General features: G+C 35.3%; 1 protein-coding gene across 1 annotated transcript in view; it reads right to left on the minus strand.

Moving 5' to 3' along the window:
* LOC145678378 (limbic system-associated membrane protein-like) overlaps nt 1-21,124 on the minus strand; it is an 869,469-nt gene that overhangs the window by 66,062 nt on the left and 782,283 nt on the right. The window contains exon 4 of the mRNA XM_081748453.1: nt 6,164-6,272. Coding sequence (XP_081604579.1) covers nt 6,164-6,272 — 109 coding nt within the window. The remainder of the gene's footprint in view (nt 1-6,163; nt 6,273-21,124) is intronic.

A 21,124-nucleotide genomic window follows, 5' to 3' on the forward strand; every position in this document is an offset into this window, starting at 1 on the left:
GTGAGAAATGAAGAAAAATAGGGAAGGTTGTATAAAATGAAACGAGAAAATATACTGTTATTTTCCCTATGAATGAGAATTTCCAAATCTCATTTCTAAGAAAATATTGTCTCGGTTTCCAGATAAGAAACGGTTTCCCAACTTTAAGGAATTATTTTTAACAGTGTACGATTATTACTACAGACTGTACTAATTGCACTGCCACATTTTAATTCTCTGAATTCCCGCCTAATGCTAAGCTACCTTTTCCCCCACTTTGCGCTAGTCGAATAAATGTTTAAGACAAAAGATCGGTACTATTTGTTGTAGCATTATTCCCTAATTAAAAACTGGAGCTTTCAATATTACTGGAACTATTTGTTTATGACTGAATTCGAGAAACATTATCCTGTCTTTATATGTTTTCTACACCATACTAAACCCTTATTTTTACGCACAACTGTGAAGAAAAATGATGCTAAATCCAAGATGGCGCTGATGAATAACTCTGTTAATTTTTCTTGGTACGTCATTAGTAATGTAACCTTTGGTGAAAATTAGAAAGAAAAAATCTTGATGGTCAAGCAACCATTATATTTACTTACGTGATAATTACACATGGCATGCCCTTTATCATAGCGTTTAAATGTGAATAGTATCTCTTTGGCTTATTATAACCTCTTTATAAAATTGTACAGTATGTGGCAAAACAAATAGTACTGAAATTCCCGTACAGGTGGTGCGCAGATGCAACATGGTATGAGCTGTGAGCGCCACACGTGTGCTCAGTCGTGTGTGAACTAGCGTAGTGTGCAGTTGGTACAAATATAATGTTACTTTCAACAGACGAGCACCATTTCCGCTCATACGGTGTGGAGCAGCATCTCACTGTATTGCTCTGGAGCTATGGCATATGAACATGAAGTCTTCATTCGTAACATATGGTTCGGTGATCAAAACCATATGTATCTTGATTGTTACATTGATCTCCAGTTGATTATTGATCTATTCTTGCATCTTTTGCGAGGTTTCCGCCGCACCAAAAATATGTTGTTACAATAACAATGGATGTAGAAAGAAGGGGCTACCGCCCACATTGCAACTGGGTCACTTGTCCTTCTGTCCACGAGAGTTTGGACATCACTTGATTTCCCGCAAAATGGATTTTGCATATCCTTCCCACTCCCCTGGCCTCAGGGCTCCAGAAGCCTACATATGGGGTATGCTGAAGGAAACAATTTTCCGAACAGATAACCCCCTACCAGTATACCGTAGTTCAGAGAGAAGATTCGTTCATTGTTCTGTCGTTCCAGCAACCCGTATTCACTAACATGTCCATCGATCTATAGGACTACTATGAAGAATGTGCCTGATGTAATGGTCAACATTTTGAACACATGATATGCAGGCACAAGTCTTCTTAAATTTATAATATGGGTTGAGTAACGTTTAGTTGACATTCATTTGACAACTTTCTTATGTTTCATGATGTTGAACAACAAATAAATAAATAAATAAATGCCAACGATGTGATTTTAGTACTGTTTGTTTTGCCGCATACTGCATCTCTTATTTAAAGCTTAGAGCATAGGAATTATATTAAAAAGATAAGTACTAACACTTTTAATATTACAGAATTCAAACTGTAATACGTCAAAAGGAAAGACTGCTGTTCGCATCCCACTCCGATAATACAATGTTTTGCTAATTACAGAAGGAATTCAAATGCAACTGCAACTCAGCATTGAAATAAGTTCCCGACAATGTATGCTCTAAAAAGAATAACTAATGGTGATTAAGAAAACGATAGTAGTCAGCTGCTTCCTCCTGTCATCCAGCGCACAGAATCATATCTAACAGATATTTGGTGGAATACGAATAATCTTCAGTGTAGTCAAAGCTAACTACAAGCAGGAAATGCGCACTGCGGATGTTTCGTTTACTTGTATCACGTGAAACACTTACTTATTCTGATTTTATAAAATACTTTTTTAAAGTGCACATTATTATTATTATTATTATTATTATTATTATTATCATTATTATTATTATTATTATTATTATTATTATTATTATTATTATTATTATTATTATTATTATTATTATTATTTAGTAGTAGTAGTAGTAGTAGTAGTATAAGTAGTAGTAGTCGACCATTTTCATGTCGATTTGTATTCCAAGTATCATGGAAACTGATATAATTCAATCAAAGTAGGAAAACTAAAGAGAGTGCTAACCCTGGACTCGGTAATATTCCGAAGTACATACAGCCAGTCGTAATAATGTTGCAACAAACTTATCGAACATTCTTAATATTTCATTAAAAACTGAAGTATTCCGTTCGAAATGGAAACAACTATATGTTGCTTCAATATGGAGATCAGGTGATCATAGAAACATTAAAAACTATTAGCCTACAAATTCAGTTAATGAGTTTTCTAAATTTTTTGAATGAATTATATATGAACGTTTATATTTTAATGTAAAACGTGTTCTAACTTAAGCACAAAAATGGAATCCAGAAAAGAAGATCGATTGTAACTAATCTTAATCCTTTGTTTGACTTCACATACATTGCAATAGGAAGCAATTTACAGTTTGATGCTATAAATATCCATAATCCATCACTCAGTAAGTTCGTATAATGACTAATAAAACAACAACTTTTAGGCGAAATTCGACTTTATTTATCAACGTAGTTTCCTTCAAGAGCGATACATTCATTCTAATGTTTTTCTAACATTTCAATGCTTTTTTGTAGAACGATTTATCTTTGGCTTCAAAATATGCTTCGGGTTCGGCAATCACTTTATTATTGGAGCCTAATCTCTTCCCCTGGAGCATTCATTTTATGTCTACAAACAGATAGTACTCTCTGTAAGCCAGATCTACAGAGTACGGTGGATAAGGAAGCAATTCAAAGTTCAATTCGTGCAATCTCATTGCTGATCGACTTGTGACACGATGCATTGTCTTGGCGAAAGACCACTTTTCTTCTTCATTTGTGGTCGTTCGTTTTATTTTCAACTTCTTCCTCCAAACGCACCAATAACGCCACATAATAGTCGATATTGATGGTTCTTCCTTTCTCAATGTAAGGGTAGAATAAAATACCGTGAGCATCCCAAAATACAGAGGACAAAACCTTACCAGCTGACTTTTGCGCTTTGGTTGGTTTGAGCGGTTGCTGTACTCTCAGCTGACTGCCAATTTAAGCCCGGGATATTGTGATGGACCCATGTTTCATCCATTGTCATATACCGCATGGAAACAAACTTTTATATTGCGCTGAAATACCTTCAAACAGCTCTCTAAGTCATCGAGGCTTTGTTGTATTTGATGAATTGTGAGCAAACGCGTGCGCGGACAAATTTTCATGCAAAATGGTGAACTCACTGCCTTCGAATATCTTTAAGGTATTAGCTACCGGAAGTAGCTTCACTTTACGATCGACCACAACTATTCTGTGTACTTTTTAAAAATTTTTCTAGAGAAACTGCCGAATTTGGGCGACCAGCGCGTTCATCACCATCGGTGTTTCTACTGCTGCATTTGAATTCATCAAAGCACTTCTCTACCATTCGTTTTGATGGAGCAGAGTCTGAATAACGCTTGTCAAGCCATTCCTTTGCTTGAACGGTACTTTTCCCATTAAACAATGCTTCATCAACACTGACTTTCAGATTGCTCCATTGTTTTAAAAAGTACAGAAGTTCCGTCATTCAAACCATTGTAACTTGTGAACTAAGCGTCAGATTGTTGTGAAATTGTGACACTATAATTTAAAGGTTAGTACTTCCTTAATATCATAAAGATTTGTGAATAGTGGAAACATCTACATGTCATCGTACGAACTTATTGAGTGATGTGTTATATCAAAGAGTTTCGAGTTCATTGATCAGAAATTAATCCTTAATAGTTAATCAAATACCGGATTATCATTGGCGTACATTAGATTGTTTTAAAACCTGTCAAATAGGACTTTTAAGGTAACTATTGGCAATGTACGAGTAAAGGTCAAGTAAGGAAATGAATCACAAAATCTCCCTTAGATCACGTCTTTTCCCTTTATTTATAAATGATTTTTCCCCAAACATAAAACATTCAAAAATATTACTGTACGCAGATAACTCAAAGATTTTTAGAATAGTTAACAATGGATACGATAATTACATATTACAAAAAGATTTAGATCCAAGAAATAATTAGTGCAAAAATAATTTATTACAAATCAACTATGAAAAAACTAAATGCATGACATTTATGAACAAGATTCAATATTCAGTTGATACATATAGAAAAATGAAGTAATAGTAAACAAAGAAGAACAAATGAAATATCTAGATAATGTTTATAACAGGCAATTGAAATTTAGGAGTTATAGAAATAATACGTAACAAAGGATAATAAGACGTATAAGATTTATATTCAATCAATGGCCTGATTTTAAAGATGATAGTTGGTATGTTTAATTGTACAAGATACAGGTTAGATGTAAACTAGAGTTTGGTTCAGTCATATCGAACAATATATGTAACTCGCAAATAAACAAAATGCAAGTTATTCAGAAATGTATTGTCAGATTATTTTGTTACAAAGTGAAAAAGATTTAAATTACTCCCATAATTGTGAATATTGGCTAAATCATTGGGAACAATAAAGTATGTTTGATAGAAGAAAATTCATCGATGAATCATTTAATCAAATGGCATTAGAAGATAAAGACTGTAGCAAATATTATCTAGAAAGTATAGGAATAAGATTATTAAATTATAGAATAAGGAATCAAGCGACGATGGTTCCATTAAATTCGAAAACTGGGATAATAGAAAGAGTTACAAAATTTTATAATTTAAACTTACCATAATCATATATTTTAAAAAATCTTACAGAGTATCTTTCGTTGAGATTAGAATATTTTAAAAAATCTTACAGAGTATCTTTCGTTGAGATTAGTTAATATATTAAATTGATGACAAAGAATATCTGCCAATCTGTTTTTTAAAATGTTATATTTATATCAGTGTATAAAAACCAATATGACTAATAAGATATATATTAGCTTGATGAGCATGAAACCTTAGGAAGTAATACTGACTTATTTTAAATGAAACTTTAACTACATTGTTTAGAAAATATTATTTCAACACTAACTTTTTAATAGACCTCAATTTTAAAAAAAAATATATTAAATTATTAAAGAATGTATACTTTCATTAAGAACAAATATACTTTAGTTAAGAATTATTTTACTTTTTGACAAGGACCATAACCTGTTAAGCACAATCGACTTATGATTCATTATCATTTTACTTGTAGCCCATTGTTTCAGTTGTTGTTATATTTTTACAAGTGCTGTCGCTTACGAGCTATTCGCAGCACTCAAAATAAAATAATTATTATTTAAATTTCTTTTAGATGGTTCAGTCAACTGGAAATTATTGCAGAAGGAAGAAGGTTACATTTTCCTTTATCAACGAAAAGTGACTTTCGATATCTAATGTAAATTATTTAATACATTGTTTCATTCTGCATTTTAAGAGTGAAAATACACACGCAATTTTTGAACTTAATTAGACTGAACATGCTAGAGTAGCCTATTTCCGATACCCATCTTTATATGCCATCTTGAAAGAGAATCTGGCTTATGATTAATGGGGATTTTTAGAATGTTATATGGTTTAAGTTGAAAAACAGATGTGAAAAATTCTGCTTTTATTTAATTAATTAAAAGGACACAGCCTCTGTAATTTACTCATCGTTCCAAGAATAAACAGAGTTTAGTGTTTTTTTTTCTTTTTTGGTTTAGTGGCAACTGAATATGTACCTTGTATCCTCTGATATGTCACTCTAATGGGATCCGTAATCTAATACTAAACGAATGGAAATTTGTAGTTAGTGAAACAAGTGTAGATAATGTATCATTAAAACTTATAGTACAACAAAACCTACGGAAGTTAATGGACGAGAACACTAGAAAATCTATCATTATTTTAATTAGAAGTTCTTTTTTGACCAAAAGCTTTTAGTGGTTTATTTATGAGGACTGTGAGTCAAACAACAGGAAGATAAGCAAACAAATACATATCGAATGATGACGAATGATGATATTATCCGAGATTTCTGAAATTCAACCAATCAGAATTTACGTATCATACAGAGAGATCAATGATAAAGTACTCACCTACTACTTTTAGTTCGATGAAAATACTCGTTGGCGGATGAGAAGATACTTGACATTCATAAAGTCCAGCGTCCCTCAGTTGGACATACTTTATTTGAAGTCCCCAGTTCTGAAACAGAGCAAACTTATTTTATTTTTAACTCTACAGCACACATTAATATTTATAATCGTATATTTAAGAAGAACATTTAATCATACAAATGACTTTAAAGAAATTTGCGATAAAGAAAATACCGCCAAAGAACATTTGCCAAGGAAAGTCGCAAATATTTCAAGCTTTAAAACTACAGTATGTTCTTTTAATTCAATCCAAAACTCAAGAATAGGTTATACCTTCGTAGTATCCCTCTACTACTTAGAGTTTCATGGTTCGATTTTCATCATTCGGTACCCTATAGGAGCTTCTTTAATGTAAAAAGAATCAAGACCTTCTTTTCCTTAATAATAATAAAAAGAATGGAAGATTCAAGCTATATAAACTACATTTATGATCAATTATGAGAAGGTTATAAATGATGTACATTCATAAAACTCTTTTCTTTACTTTATTTAATTCTTCTGTTAGTTCTAATATTTATTGAGTTATACATTTTAAAGGGAGGGTTAAGTTTCTCACTCATAGAACTTCCTTGTTAAGCACAACTACTCTTTGGTATATTGCCACTAGTAGATTTGTAATAGGGAGAATTGCACTTCTTCAGATTTTCGAAATAAGATAACTTGCATATGTTGCTGTACTGATAGATGTTTGTACATAAAATCAACCATTTAATATATCTTTTTAAAATTACCATATCTTATTGATACCTAACTTGCAGTCACAAACTCAAGTTTTGATTTCGAAGGGGTTCCGTTCTTCGAAATACATGTCAAAGAATATTATATTTGATTAATCACAAAGAAACGGCTATATTATTTAAATAAAATGGAACATTTTGGAGAGTAGGGCCTTCCAGGAGGGAAGAACTCGTGTATATGTTAACTCGAGAAGGGAGAAGAAAATCTGGTACTGTATATGGCGAAAGAAGGAACCAAATGTCCAGTGTTCATATATACATTTGTTACAACACTGCAATGACTTCTTTGATTGTGTAACGACTGCCATCCATATTTCTTTTCTTCCAACGATCAATTACACAGTGGAATGTTTATCTAGTACTATCAGGAGAGTGAAAAATTGGTTAGTTTAACGGTAGTGGAGGAAAGACTCAGTGGGCTTTCTACTTGTATGTTGAGTTTTCATCGACAACGTGTGCTTGAAATCAAGGCTGTGTTTACAGATGAATACATTACTAGTCTTGTCAAGAAAAGACTTCATCGACCACAATTTCTTTTTTAAAAACACCACCAGATGATAACACTGAAATGGAAAAAGTCACGGGATACGTACCGGTATTTAATAACGTGTGGAATATCCTCGAGTATGCATAAGTCCAGCAACTTCACTTGATAGAGACGCGACAAGTCGCTGGTAATCCACTGTAGGGATGTATAGCCATGCAGCCTCCATTCCCGTTCATAATTTCATAAATGTTGTTGGTGGAGATGACATCAGATACTCTCATCTGACGTACATATAGTTAATTGATTTTAATCGTCTATATTGTGAGGAATGTATGGCCCCATTAAGTATTAGAAGCATTCTTTTCCAATGTCCTGAATAATCAGATCTCAGAAACCATAAAGGACTGCTGTGTAGAATTGGGTAATAATATCTATATTGTTCAGCGTGTACAGTATTTGCTTTTGTGCACGCCTGTAACTTTGCTCACGTTTTCTTAGCTCTTTTATCCTTTTATTGCTGCGCTTTTCTTTTATTCTTAATTTTTATTATTTTTCTCACTATTTATTGTTATTGTTATAATTTCGTAGTTTTTGTTATTGTTATATACTTCATATCCTTATATATTTATTTCCTCTTAGTTTTCTTTTTTCACTTTTCTTTTTCAACAGTATTTTTCTTATTAGATGTTGACAACATCCTCATTTAACCTCAATCAATCAATCAAGCGACATTCATAAATGTTATATGGTCTAGGAATTAATTCGTGCGGGTGGACAAGAGATGGCGCAACGAACGGAGCGTCCCACAGTTCCGTTTATCCACACATGTGTTGCAAACCCCTGTCATCGCGTATCGTTCGTAGTATAGGGCAGTGGATTAAAGCGTCAACAACACCAGTTTGTAGTTAAGTGAACATGGCGCAATTTGTGCCTGATAAAGTGTTTTTGCGGGGTGTCCTGCTGCATTACTTTAACATGCAGAAAAGTGCGACTGAAGTGCGACTGAAAGTCATCGTATTTTGGTGGAAGTGTATGGTGACCATGCTCTAGCTGAGCGAACGTGTCAGAAGTGGTTTGCACGGTTTAGAAGTTGTGATTTCGGCTTGTCAGACCAAGAGCGAGCTGGACAGCCAAAAAAATTTCAAGACGAAGAATTGACAGCATTGCTCGAGCAGGATTCGTGTCAAACGCAGGACGAACTTGCAGCAGCATTAGGCGTTGATCAAACAACAGTCTCCAAACGCTTGAAAGCCATGGGAATGATTCAAAAGATGTCACATTGGGTTCCACATGAATTGAAAGACAGAGACGTTGAAAGACGAAAAACCATTTGCGAATTGCTGCTTCAACGACAGAGCAGAAAGGGGTTTCTGCATCGAATTATTACGGGTGATGAGAAGTGGATCCATTACGAGAACCCTAAACGAAAAAAGGCCTCGGTGAAACCAGGTGAACCAGGTCCATCACAACCGAAACGAGATATTCACTGTGCAAAGGTTATGCTGTGCATATGGTGGGATATGAAAGGTGTGGTGTACTATGAGCTGCTGCAACCGGGTGAAACTATGAATGGAGAACGTTATCGACGACAATTAATGCGTTTGAAGCAAGCTCTGGCCAGAACACGACCAGAATGGGAGAACAGACATGATAAACTTATTGTTCAACATGATAACGCTCGCCCACATGTCGCAAAACCGGTCAAAACCTATTTAGAAAATGTCGGATGGGAAGTTTTACCCCACTCGCCGTATTCACCAGACGTTGCTCCTTCGGACTACTACTTGTTCGATTGCATGAACAACGATTTGATTGGACAGCGGTTTACTTCTTCAGAAGATATCGAAACATGGGTCTCTGACTGGATCGCTTCCAAGGATGAGGACTTCTTTCGCCACGGAATCCGTACATTGCCTGGCAGATGGGCGAAAGTGGTGGCTAGCGATGGACAATATTTTTCTTAAGGTATTTATGTATTTTGTGTTTGTACTACAGCTTCAATGTGTGCGTACCAACCGCACGAATTAATTCCTAGACCAAATAATTAAAATACAAAAACAAAATTTGACATTCTGTTGCCATGCAACGCAACGCCACATGCCAAGGAAACTTTCCCTATCTTCTGCAGATACATTTCCGAACTTCAATTGCTGCATTCTATTGTCCCAATTCCAACCCATTCCACCTAATAACTAAAATTTCCATGGCAATGATCAGGTGACAACCACACTGCCAGTGTATTGATGATGGTGTATTTAAACGAAACTCCGTTTTACGTGAAGAGCAGTAGAACACACTGTGCAGTGAACTGAGTAGACAGAGTAATTGCAAAACGAGTGACTTCTCCGATTTTCAAAGGTGACTAATTGTTGGATCTCCTTATGTGACACGAGCATGGGGAAGTGGTAAGGTTTTTGAGTATGTTCGAGAGATAGTATTCAAGATTATGAAAACCTACAAAACTCATGACAAAACAACATCAGTGAGGAGAAACAAAGGTCGGGAGAGATTCCTTGGGGACAGATCTCGAAAAATATTCAAGCGGATTGTCGTTTGTATGATTGCGATGCAAGTGACGGAGGAGCTCAAGCATCACCTCCTATAGCTTGTATTGACAATGGCAATGCCTCGTGAAGTTTATGACATAAACTTACGTAGTTAAATTGCAAGGGTGGAACTGCTTAAAGGGATCACATAGAGTTTTAGCACGATGCCAATATTCGACATGGACTACTGATGACTGGAAATTTGTGATATGGTCTAATGAGTCATCGTTCACCTTATTTCAAATCACAGTTTGTGTTTATGTGTATGGCGGACTACAATGAAAACCCACAAAGTCTTCGTTGAGAGAGAGACAGTTGTTTCCTATCAATACTGATTCAGTTTATTTATATTTATATATTGTGAGTAATACTTGTTTGTCAAGTATTATTTACGTGCAGATATGTATCAAGGTATATATATATATATATATATATATATATATATATATATATATATATATATATATATATATAAAAGTGTGTGCGTATCTTTGCGACTGCACTCGTGCGTCGTCTTTGGTTCGGTTTGGAAAAATGTTAATGGTACCCCTGGTCCGATTCTGCATCTTTATTAATTAGTTTGTTTCTAGTACTTTTTGTATCTAAGTTACATTAGCAACATTTTCTACAATCTACTGTTTTGAGCTTTTGATATCAGCTTCTAATGTTACAGCTTGCTATGACGAGTGTGTGGTTACAGACTACATTTGTATCAGGATAGCTCTGTATGTATTTCGCTTGATTTATGAATTTTTTTATTGGTAATTATCGATTTATAGAAGGCAGAAAAGCCCACTACTCACTCCTAAAGAATTGTTGCTTTTAACTTTCGAAAAACTCTCAAACTAACAGAATACTCCAAACATCCTATCAGAAACGGAAGACACTTAATATGAAGAAACAAGGGAAATTATCTCTCGAAAAGAAGATTATCTCTGAAGTTAGTTCTATTTACAGAACTATGCAGTTCATTCGTAAGAATTTCTAGAAACGTTTGTTTTTCTGTGATGTAATTTATTTTGCCATAAAATAACTTTCTTGACAAAATCAAGATCAGTGGTTATTATGAAATGTCACTTAGGATATATAATTGAAGGTTTCATGTTTATATGAGCAAACGTCTAGTCTCCAAACTTGTCTATAAGAATCTGATATACTTACGTTTATAGTAAAGTGTTAAAAATTACTTAATAAAATCCGTGGTCGCTGGTTGAAAGAATGGGAGGATTCCTAAAACACAGTTCTAATATATTTGTTTTAATGAAATATAATTCAGGTGTAAAGGGATAGTTGTTCAGAGACTTTTACTGTAGTAAGTTGTTAGAAAATGTTACTTATTGTAATAGTATATGCTGTTGATACGTTTACTATTATAACAGAATAAGTCTTCAAATGAATTTTGATATCATATACTAAGATGGCAAACTAAACAATAATATAATTATATAAAAAAGAAGGAATATTTTACTCAATAATACTAGGAAATTTTCAAGAGAATTTTTAATATTTTTCTATTTTTTACAAATTGTTTAATCTGAAAGAAATAAAAAAATAAGGGATATTAATTGAGTTATTAACTTCTCATATTTCATATAACGATTTGTTTCTAATTTTAGGAAATGAAAAAAATCCAGTTCAGTCTTGCATAGAGCCTGGGTATTTTTGAAACATTAAACTAACACAAATTGCGAACAACCAGAATTAAGGTTATCACGAGTTCAACAACAGCAGAAACAAACTAATACTTAGTGCATTGTAAGTCACACACGTTGCATTAAAATGTTGTTAATTTTCTTGCAATGTGTATAGACCAGAAGACTCTTTTGCGAATCAACAATTATCTTGTTTATTTATTGTATTGTCCTTCATTTACTTTTGTGAAGAATCAAGGACATTATACATCGTACGAGTTCAACCGAGTTCGTGTGAACTAGATCAAACTTAAGATGGTGATAGATCGCAGACTGCTCTGTAACCATCTGAAAGAATATAGTCTGAAGGCTTTCGTTTCCAAGGTAAGGGCTAACAAATTTTGAGTCTCATTAAAATAAAATACAGCGAACTCATCTGATCCGGGCTAAGTCATGCGTGGTGGAGACTTTAATCTGCTATGTGAGCATGTAAAATATTATGTTTTATTGGCTTTTGGTTTCCGAGTATCGGATCATGAAATGTTAAGTATGATCTTAGTGAAAGTGTTGAATATAATTTTAATACAAATAAAAATGAATGAAGAAAGTTTCCGCGATCAGTAAATTTATACCAGTAGAGGGTTTTATGTCAATACTAATTGTTTGCTTTCGTCAAGATGAGTTGATTGATATATAGTAGTATGTACACAATTGATAGATATATCCTAGCCCGGTAATTAGGTTATTACCATTTGAGTGAAAGAGACAACGACAAATTCTTAGTTATACCACATCTTTCACACACACACATTGGTTCGAGTTGTAATTATTTCTAGTACCTCAAACTACTACCTTGAAACAAACCAAAAGAAAAAAAAGCAACTGGTAACGATAAATATTGGAAATCAATTCTATTGGGTTAACAGACATATTATTTGTTACCAGCGAAGTCATAATGTAGAGCGATATGTATATTGCGAAAACTGAAGTATTATAGTGCGTTTGAAAATTTCCAAAGTAGAATTGAACTCGACACCTCGTGCACCAAAGAAACTGCTCTAGTCGATAGGCTAGAAACGAGAAACAACGAGAATAAAGATAAATCAATATCATTTAACAGGATGCATGGAAATAACTGTGCCCTTATTTTCCCGTTGTCTCATCTTAAGCTTATGTAGTGAAGCAACCAAACTACTTCTTTTATCAGAATTGTTATACAAAACTATTATTTAAAAATCTCAATAAATACGATGTCACCATAAATGTTATACTCACACTTATGTTATACAAGTTTCCTTAAAACATCCTCGTGTAATTACAAGAAGTTAGGGGAGCGACTCTCTCCTATTTGTATTGTAGTAAATCATTACACATGCTGTAAGACAGTAATTAACTTTTACGGAAGAAAACAAGCCTCAAAGAGATTAATCAAAAGAACCCTTTTACGAATAAGCGGACAGAATAGATTCGTTTTGAGAGATCAATGTTGAATGTACTTTAGATGAACTAGGTGCTTCTTAGTTGAAGCTAATTCGGTAATAAGGAATGCTTCTTGACTGTAAGAATGGTCTAGAAAAACAACATAGTTTTAGGAGGTCCTTTGAAGACGTAACTTCCTCCATAGTTGTAGTTACTTACTGATGATCCTAAGTAACATTATCGTGCAGCAAAGTTTGTAGCAACGTTGTAGAGAAGTTAAAACATCATCAAACGATTTCAAGTACCAACAAAGAAACTTTGTTAACACAAAATATTTTATATAAGATATCCATTACTGACAATGTCTTAGGTACTGCATTGTTACCATCTTGATAAATAATATTTCAAAATAGTACTACGTTTTGGATTAGGAAGTACATTTCTGGACATTCGATATCTATGACCTTTTAAGGTTGTCTTGTTTGATGGATGACGTCCCTTGATCATATTACCAAGGGAAGAGGGAAAGAAGAAATAAATGGGGAGGAAGGAAGCGACGTGGGACCTTTATGTTGAGTATTATCCCGGTATGTCCCTGGTGTAACTGAGGAAAATCTAGGAAAACCGCACTTAGAATAGCTTTTACACCTTTTCGACTGAGTCTCGTCACCGAAAATTGGCACCGCTCTCACCAAAGTCAAGAGCGTTAGCGACAGTGTTACCAACGAGTTTGCACAAAATCCCGCTAAATTGAAAACCAAAACCGCCAGAATTCCACCAAAAAATATCGCGATCTACAAATATAGCTAAAAATACCGCTACACCTGAAAAAGCTGCATATTTTAATTAAATCCAATCTATGCATTAAAAAAATTAAAGCACAGAAGTACTTGCCACTAATTCATTAATGGAGCTAATTCATCCTCCGATTCGTCGTCTTCAACTTGTACATTGGAGTACGTTGCTCTTTTCACAGTATGAATGTTTTGTAATATGGAAATGGTAAATCGAAATCATGGCAGCACTTCCCGAGTCGTCTCAACCCTGTACAAGTAGTAAGAATAGCGTCAGCCATCTGTCTTCCCACTTGCACAGAATGACAAACACAACGAACTCACACGAGATGATTGATTTCTTTTTTTTTTTAATTTGGTACACACTATTATTAACTCCCATCATGACATTAGCGTTATCAGTCCCTAAACCGTGTAGTTTCCTCAAATCAAGCCCGAAATCTTTCAAAGCTATTTTTAGTACCTTCACAATTGAATTAGCAGCAGCCGATTATAACTCGTGCATTCCTAAGTAAGTAGACACGACAGTAGAACGTGCATCAGAATAGTAAACGATACATAAACCTAGCTGTTTGACTACACCAATATCTGTTGATTCATCAAGAAGAATGCTATAGTCACTGTCATCAATGTCTTTCCGAAGGCTTTTCTTAAAGTACGGAGATAAAATATTCTTGATCATAGCACTACACTTACTACTAATAGAACAATGACACGCCGTAAATAAAGCCAAACCTGCCTCGACTCGAGCAGTGTCAAAAGAAACATTTGTCACCGGGAATTCTATTTTCTTTTGTCTATTTGAACTAAAAGATTCAGCTGCACTTACATGTGTTTTAGTTTTGCTATGTGCTACAAGATCACAAAATTTTTGCTTTCAAATTGCACTTGCAGTATTTTCACCGAGCTACCGTACGATCTTCCTCAACTTCCAATACCCAATCATTCAAATTTGGATCATTTAGCCAGTCTTTTCTATAATTCACGGGAAGTGGTAGCGGGAACAGAGTCCTCATTCGAACAAAATTAGGCCATCTCGGATGCTTAATTTCGGAACGATCATATGCAGTGAAGGAACGAAAGGGACGAAAATACGTCTCGATTAAACGGGATTGTCCCGTTGATTTCGAAAAAAGAGAACGTTGCCAACATACCAAGTTCCGAGTTCAACATTGCCGCACATCACTTCTATAGTACACAGGTAATTCGCAAGCATCTGTAATACATTCGTCTAATACCTAGATAAGAAAAAATACAACAGTAACACGTTTTATCAAAAAGTAACATGTGTTGAAATACGTTGCAAATATTTTTTTTTAAAAAAAAGCTAGATTTCCCACTGCCCCGCTGCCAGCCAATTTTCACCGCTAGACACAATCGTAAAACCACCAGATTTAGCGGGAAACCGCTGCCGTTGGCAACACTGATTAGCGACTATACTGTGCAAGTACTACGTACTATTGCAGGTTCCAAATGAGAAACGACATGGCCTTGAGTTGGCTTCACACGGCGTCCAATTGGCATTGAGCGGTGTTGACAATTCGCAACAAGGAGTTCTGCACGCTGAATTCTCACGCTACTGCGAATCTTGACAATATCAGAGGTGCTACTTATAAATATTGTATTAGCACATTAACTGCTCACTTTAGGAAGTAGAGAAAATAATTATGAACACACATGAAAACTATATCTTTCTATGTCAACTGGTTGTCATGATACACTCTTTGAAATGTTTCCATATAAAACAATTAGTAAAACGAGCGTTGAGTCCCGTGTCTAATTTCCAGTGGATTTTGATTCGATTTGCAAATAGAACTCTTATTACAGGATAATCAGGGGCGTAGCCAGCAGGTGTTTTGTTTATTTTTTTCCTTCACCTTTCACTACGTTACATATATGCGACTACTTATTCCCCCTTTTCCCTCAAGCAGGGATTCAAAAGCACCAGTCGTCTGAATGGTGTCGTAAATTATTGTAACCCAAAACAAACTCGATCATAAGGACTTGCTTAAGAATCAGACGGATTGTTTTTGTGAGACATAGACCAAGCCCAAGAGTGTTAATTGTTATGAAAATTGATAAGGAACAAAGGGCTAGTTGTGTAGCAACGCAACTTCTCTTCTAGCATAAACAGAATTCCTCACAAGTAAACCTTACGTTTGGGTGAATCGAGTTGCTGATTGAGACACATATGAGAAAGTAGTACTAAATGTGGTAAGTATTTCAGTGAAGTTTTAGGTGCGAAGCTCCAGGGGTTTAGGAGATACAGCTACCAGAACATCACATGGAAGTACAGAATAGTCTTCATACAGTTGGAGGTAAAAGCTCTGTAAGACCTCTTGCAACGACAAAAGGTGAATAACAAATATATGGGTACATATTAGAACTAGGGGGAAGTCATATAGTAAGGGTATACCTGACGGCGGCCATCTTGAAATTCGCCATTTTGAATTAAGGTTAAGTTTTTAAAATAGGAATAGGGTCATGTGATACATGATTTAAGACGCAAATTTAATCAGAAGAACAATGGTGACGTTAATTTTGACTTACGCGCAATTGGTAAAAAGTTACAGGGAAATTAAATATTGTTGCAGCATATGTATTAGTCCTTTACCCCACCTTGTAAATTTTGTGTTAATGATAATAATTAAATAAAAAGCAGGTGGATAAATATTAGGTCTATGGTAAGAGTTGCCTTGATGGCGGCCATGTTCAAATCCGCCATTTTGAATCAGACAAAAGTTTTAAACAAAACGCATAACAGTGACACCTTATTAATAGCAAATTTTACCATAACTCCAACGGTATAACCATTTTTGCTTTATCATTAACCAGCACAAAATTAAATGGATCGCTCCTTACGACTACTGCTTTGACGGAATTGTTAACGACAAATGTGTCAAGTGTAACTCGATTGCCTTTGTCAGGTGTGCTCACTGTGAGCAGAGCATTTGTGCAAGTCATGCACTCTTTTCTGAACTACATACTGATTGTACTAATTGAGGACTTTTCTGGAAGAAAGACCCAAGTTCAATTATGACTCAATTCCACTTTGGTCATTTTTCCTTAAATTAGCAACTTGTTTATGCGATAACAAATGCTGGTTAATGATAAAGCAAAAATTGTTATACCGTTGGAGTTATGGTAAAATTTGCTATTAATGAGGTGTCACTGGTATGCGTTTTGTTTAAAACTTTTGTCTGATTCAAAATGGCGGATTTGAACATGGCCGCCATCAAGGCAACTCTTACCATAGACCTAATATTTATCCACCTGCTTTTTATTTAATTATTATCATTAATACAAAATTTACAAGGTGGGGTAAAGGACTAATACATATGCTGCAACAATATTTAATTTCCCTGTAACTTTTTACCAATTGCGCGTAAATCAAAATTAACGTCACCATTGTTCTTCTGATTAAATTTGCGTCTTAAATCATGTATCACATGACCCTATTCCTATTTTAAAAACTTAACCTTAATTCAAAATGGCGGATTTCAAGATGGCCGCCGTCAGGTATAACCTTACTATATGACTTCCCCCTAGTCCTAATATGTACCCATATATTTGTTATTCACCTTTTGTCGTTACGAGAGGTCTTACAGAGCTTTTAACTCCAACTGTATGAAGACTATTCTGTACTTCCATGTGATGTTCTGGTAGCTGTATCTCCTAAACCCCTGGAGCTTCGCACCTAAAACTTCACTGAAATACTTACCACATTTAGTACTACTTTCTCATATGTGTCTCAGTCAGCAACTCGATTCACCCAAACGTAAGGTTTACTTGTCAGTATCTGGGTTGTTTTCTTTCGTGGTAGTTCGTTTGTTCTCCGAAAACTAGAATTGGCAATGTCTTTAAGCAAATCGAAAATGAAATCTTCAAGTTTAACGTCCCACGTTCATGCCGGTTAGGCTAAAGGAGACGGTGGTAATGAGAAATGAGTGAAATGGTGGAATGAAGAAAGTGGGAGGGAATAGAAGAACCCCAAGTAAACCCACGAGTACGGTGTTTGTCCGCCACAAAGTCCACACGGCGCGAGCTGGGATCGAACCAAGGACCCCAAGCACCGGAGGTGAACACTCTACCACTGAGCCACCGCTCTAGCACTGTGGACTTTAAAATTAATTTTTTCATGTTTTTGGCAGGCTATAACACGTAAAAGATGGGGTTTTCGCCTTATGTTTATTGGAACTTTTTTGTTTGTTTTACTCTCAGGAATCATTCCTCTGCTTTTGTACAACAAATTTAGCGCCATACTATCTATCTATCTACCTATCTATCTATCTATCTATCTATCTATCTATCTATATATATATATATATATATATATATATATATATATATATATATACAGTGTGTCACATTTTTGTTCGTACAGGCGAAAATTTTCAAATGTCAGTAAGAAATTTCACGTTAAATTTAATTATTTATTTAAAACGACCTGTATTTTGAAAAAAAGAACATATCGATATTAACTAATAGTAAACAAAAAACAAAATATGTTTTCCTTCGTGCTAATATTGTGCACTAAACAAATACTTCGTCCATTTTATGTCACATTTTTGTTCGTACACTTGAGAATATAGTATCAAAATGTATAAAACTAAACTCCAACAACTGAAAATTTAATATTTTGTGGCATATCCTCTTGCTTTGATGACCATTTGACATCTTGCACGCATAGAGTTAACAAGGTCTTTACATGTTTGAGCACTGATTGCCTCCCACTCTTGCATCACTACCCTCTTAAGCTCGTCTTTCGAAGAAACCCCGTGTTTACCCACATTACGCTTTAAAGTAGCCCATAAGTGTTCGATGGGGTTTAAGTCGGGGGACTGAGGAGGTGTTTTCAGCAACTTTGGTACATTCCATACTAACCACATTCTATTAATTTCAGCCGTATGTTTGCTGTCATTATCTTGTTGAAATATATAGTTGGCTCCCATCTGCATTTTTTGTGCACTTTGCTTTACATTTCGCTTCAAAACATTAAGGTACACGTGCTTGTCCATTATACCATCTATGAACTCTAATGTCCCTACTCCCTTGGATGACATGCACCCCCATATCATGATAGAACCACCCCCATACTTTACTGTGGATGTTGTATTCTCAACCCTATCAGCTGTGTTCACTTTTCTCCAAACCCTGCTTGCCCCATCTGACCCACATAAGTTCACTTTTGTTTCTTCGGACCAAATCACGCTGTCCCAGAACTCTTGGTCCTTGTCAAGGTGCTCTTTAGCGAACTTCCTTCTCGCAGCACGGTTCTTTCTGCTAACGAACGGTTTCTTACGACACATTCTACCATGAAATCCATACTTGTGCAATACTCTTCGTACAGTTTCATTACACATACGTTTGTTACACACACTTTCAACCATTGGGCGGAGCTTTGGGACACTTAATTTCGGATTACCTCTAATCTTATTCACCACAAAGCGTTCCTCGCGTTCACTTAGTTTCCTTTCTTTCTTCCTTCTCGGCACATTCTTTGTAGACCCATTATATTTAAACTTATTAATTATATACTGAACTGTGGAATGTGATTTCTTTACCAACGTACCAATCTTTCTCATCGAATACCCCTTTAATGCCAAATTTATGATTACGTCCTTCAACTCACAACTAAGTTCTCTTCTCTTACCCATTATGATCACAATAGATAGAAGATATGGGTGGGAGTACGACCTTGATCACACTATCACAGCAGAAGTGAGCTGCTAACATTCCTATCTACTGCCTTCTTCTTCGCATCGACGCGATTTGTATAATCAGTGTTTGGGGTGGAGGTGTAGTGTACGAACAAAAAAGTGGCGTAAATAACGGGAGGTTCTGGAAGAATAATTATTTTATTTCTTTCTTACATACATAAAAGCTTTGCAATCCTGCCATTAGCTTGCTTTTATATACATTTTACGAACAGCATAATATTTTAATCATTTTACAAAAATAGATAGACAGGTTAATGTTCTAAACACAAAAATGTCATCTGTACGAACAAAATTGTGACTAACTGTATATATATATATAAAGTGGATCATATTGTAACACGTTTGTGAAATTTGTAGATGGTAATAGAACAGCAAAATGAATAGCACTGCTGCTGTGTAATACATCACAGAAGCCGTCCATGCAATTTTGGGACATCAATCAGAGCTGAATCAAAGAGCAACATTTCGGTAGTATCCGAGTGTCACAGTGACATGAGTGTGTCTGGATGCTCGTGCAATGAATAGTCCTCAGCTGTAATTCGAGGATGTTTCACGTTTCGTGGTGGAGCAATTCTGAAATATTGAAACTGCGAATTATTCCTCTACTATATGTTGCCATGTTGAGCGAAACACATCTACCTTGATGAGAATACGGAATTGCTTCTTTGCCATAAGAAAGCTATACACAACAACGTGCAGAATTCCAAGAGCTACGTCACACTCTGTGTGTATGGTTATAGTGGATCAGGCAGCCATTTCTCAAACAGTGAATACAAGTTCAACGTTATTGTAACGATTCCTCCACATTGAGGCGGCGATTTGTCGTCACTGCTTGCGGCAGTTTGCCGCGTGAAAAGTGTACCCTTTCATATTAAGCGGCGTTCTATCGCGGATGAAAAATATGCGAGCAGGTTTGCTGTGCAATTGAAGAAACAAAGCCTTGTGATTCTTGTCGTGATGCGGTGGTTGCAATAAACAGGCGCAAAAAGTGTCTCCTATTCGCCTTGTTAAGACACAGGTAGGCCCGTATGCACGAGGGTCATGGTGGCCAGGATAACTAACTTTTTATTGCACCACTAAAATTTTCATATTAGGCTTGGAAATGAACAATAATATGGTTGGATCAACCGTTCTAACTTCTATCACCCCCCTACATATTTGGGCTGACTACGGGCCTGGGCAAAGGCAAAAAGAAAATCAGAGACACATATGGATTCACTCATTTTAATAGAAGCAGTATCTTGAAAGAGATTTTTCCATACTGTTTCCACAATTGATAGACTTGGGCAAAATAGCAACCAGGTCCATGGATATTTAAAATATTATCCCGGTATTCACCTGTTGTGACTGGGAAAGCCAGGATTAAGTCCTTTCAGGATAGTCGGTCGTTAAGATCTATCCCAGAATTCCAAGCCAACATTCAACCACTGACCCCAACGCTGGTCTGTAGATATTATTATTATTATTATTATTATTATTATTATTATTATTATTATTATTATTATTATTATTATTATTCGTATTTTTCGGATTTATTGGCTTGTTGTAAGCGTTCCGACTATTGACT

The sequence above is a fragment of the Thermobia domestica genome, chromosome 2 (assembly GCF_964235325.1).
Source record: "Thermobia domestica chromosome 2, izTheDome1.hap1.1, whole genome shotgun sequence".
NCBI lineage: Eukaryota > Metazoa > Arthropoda > Insecta > Zygentoma > Lepismatidae > Thermobia > Thermobia domestica.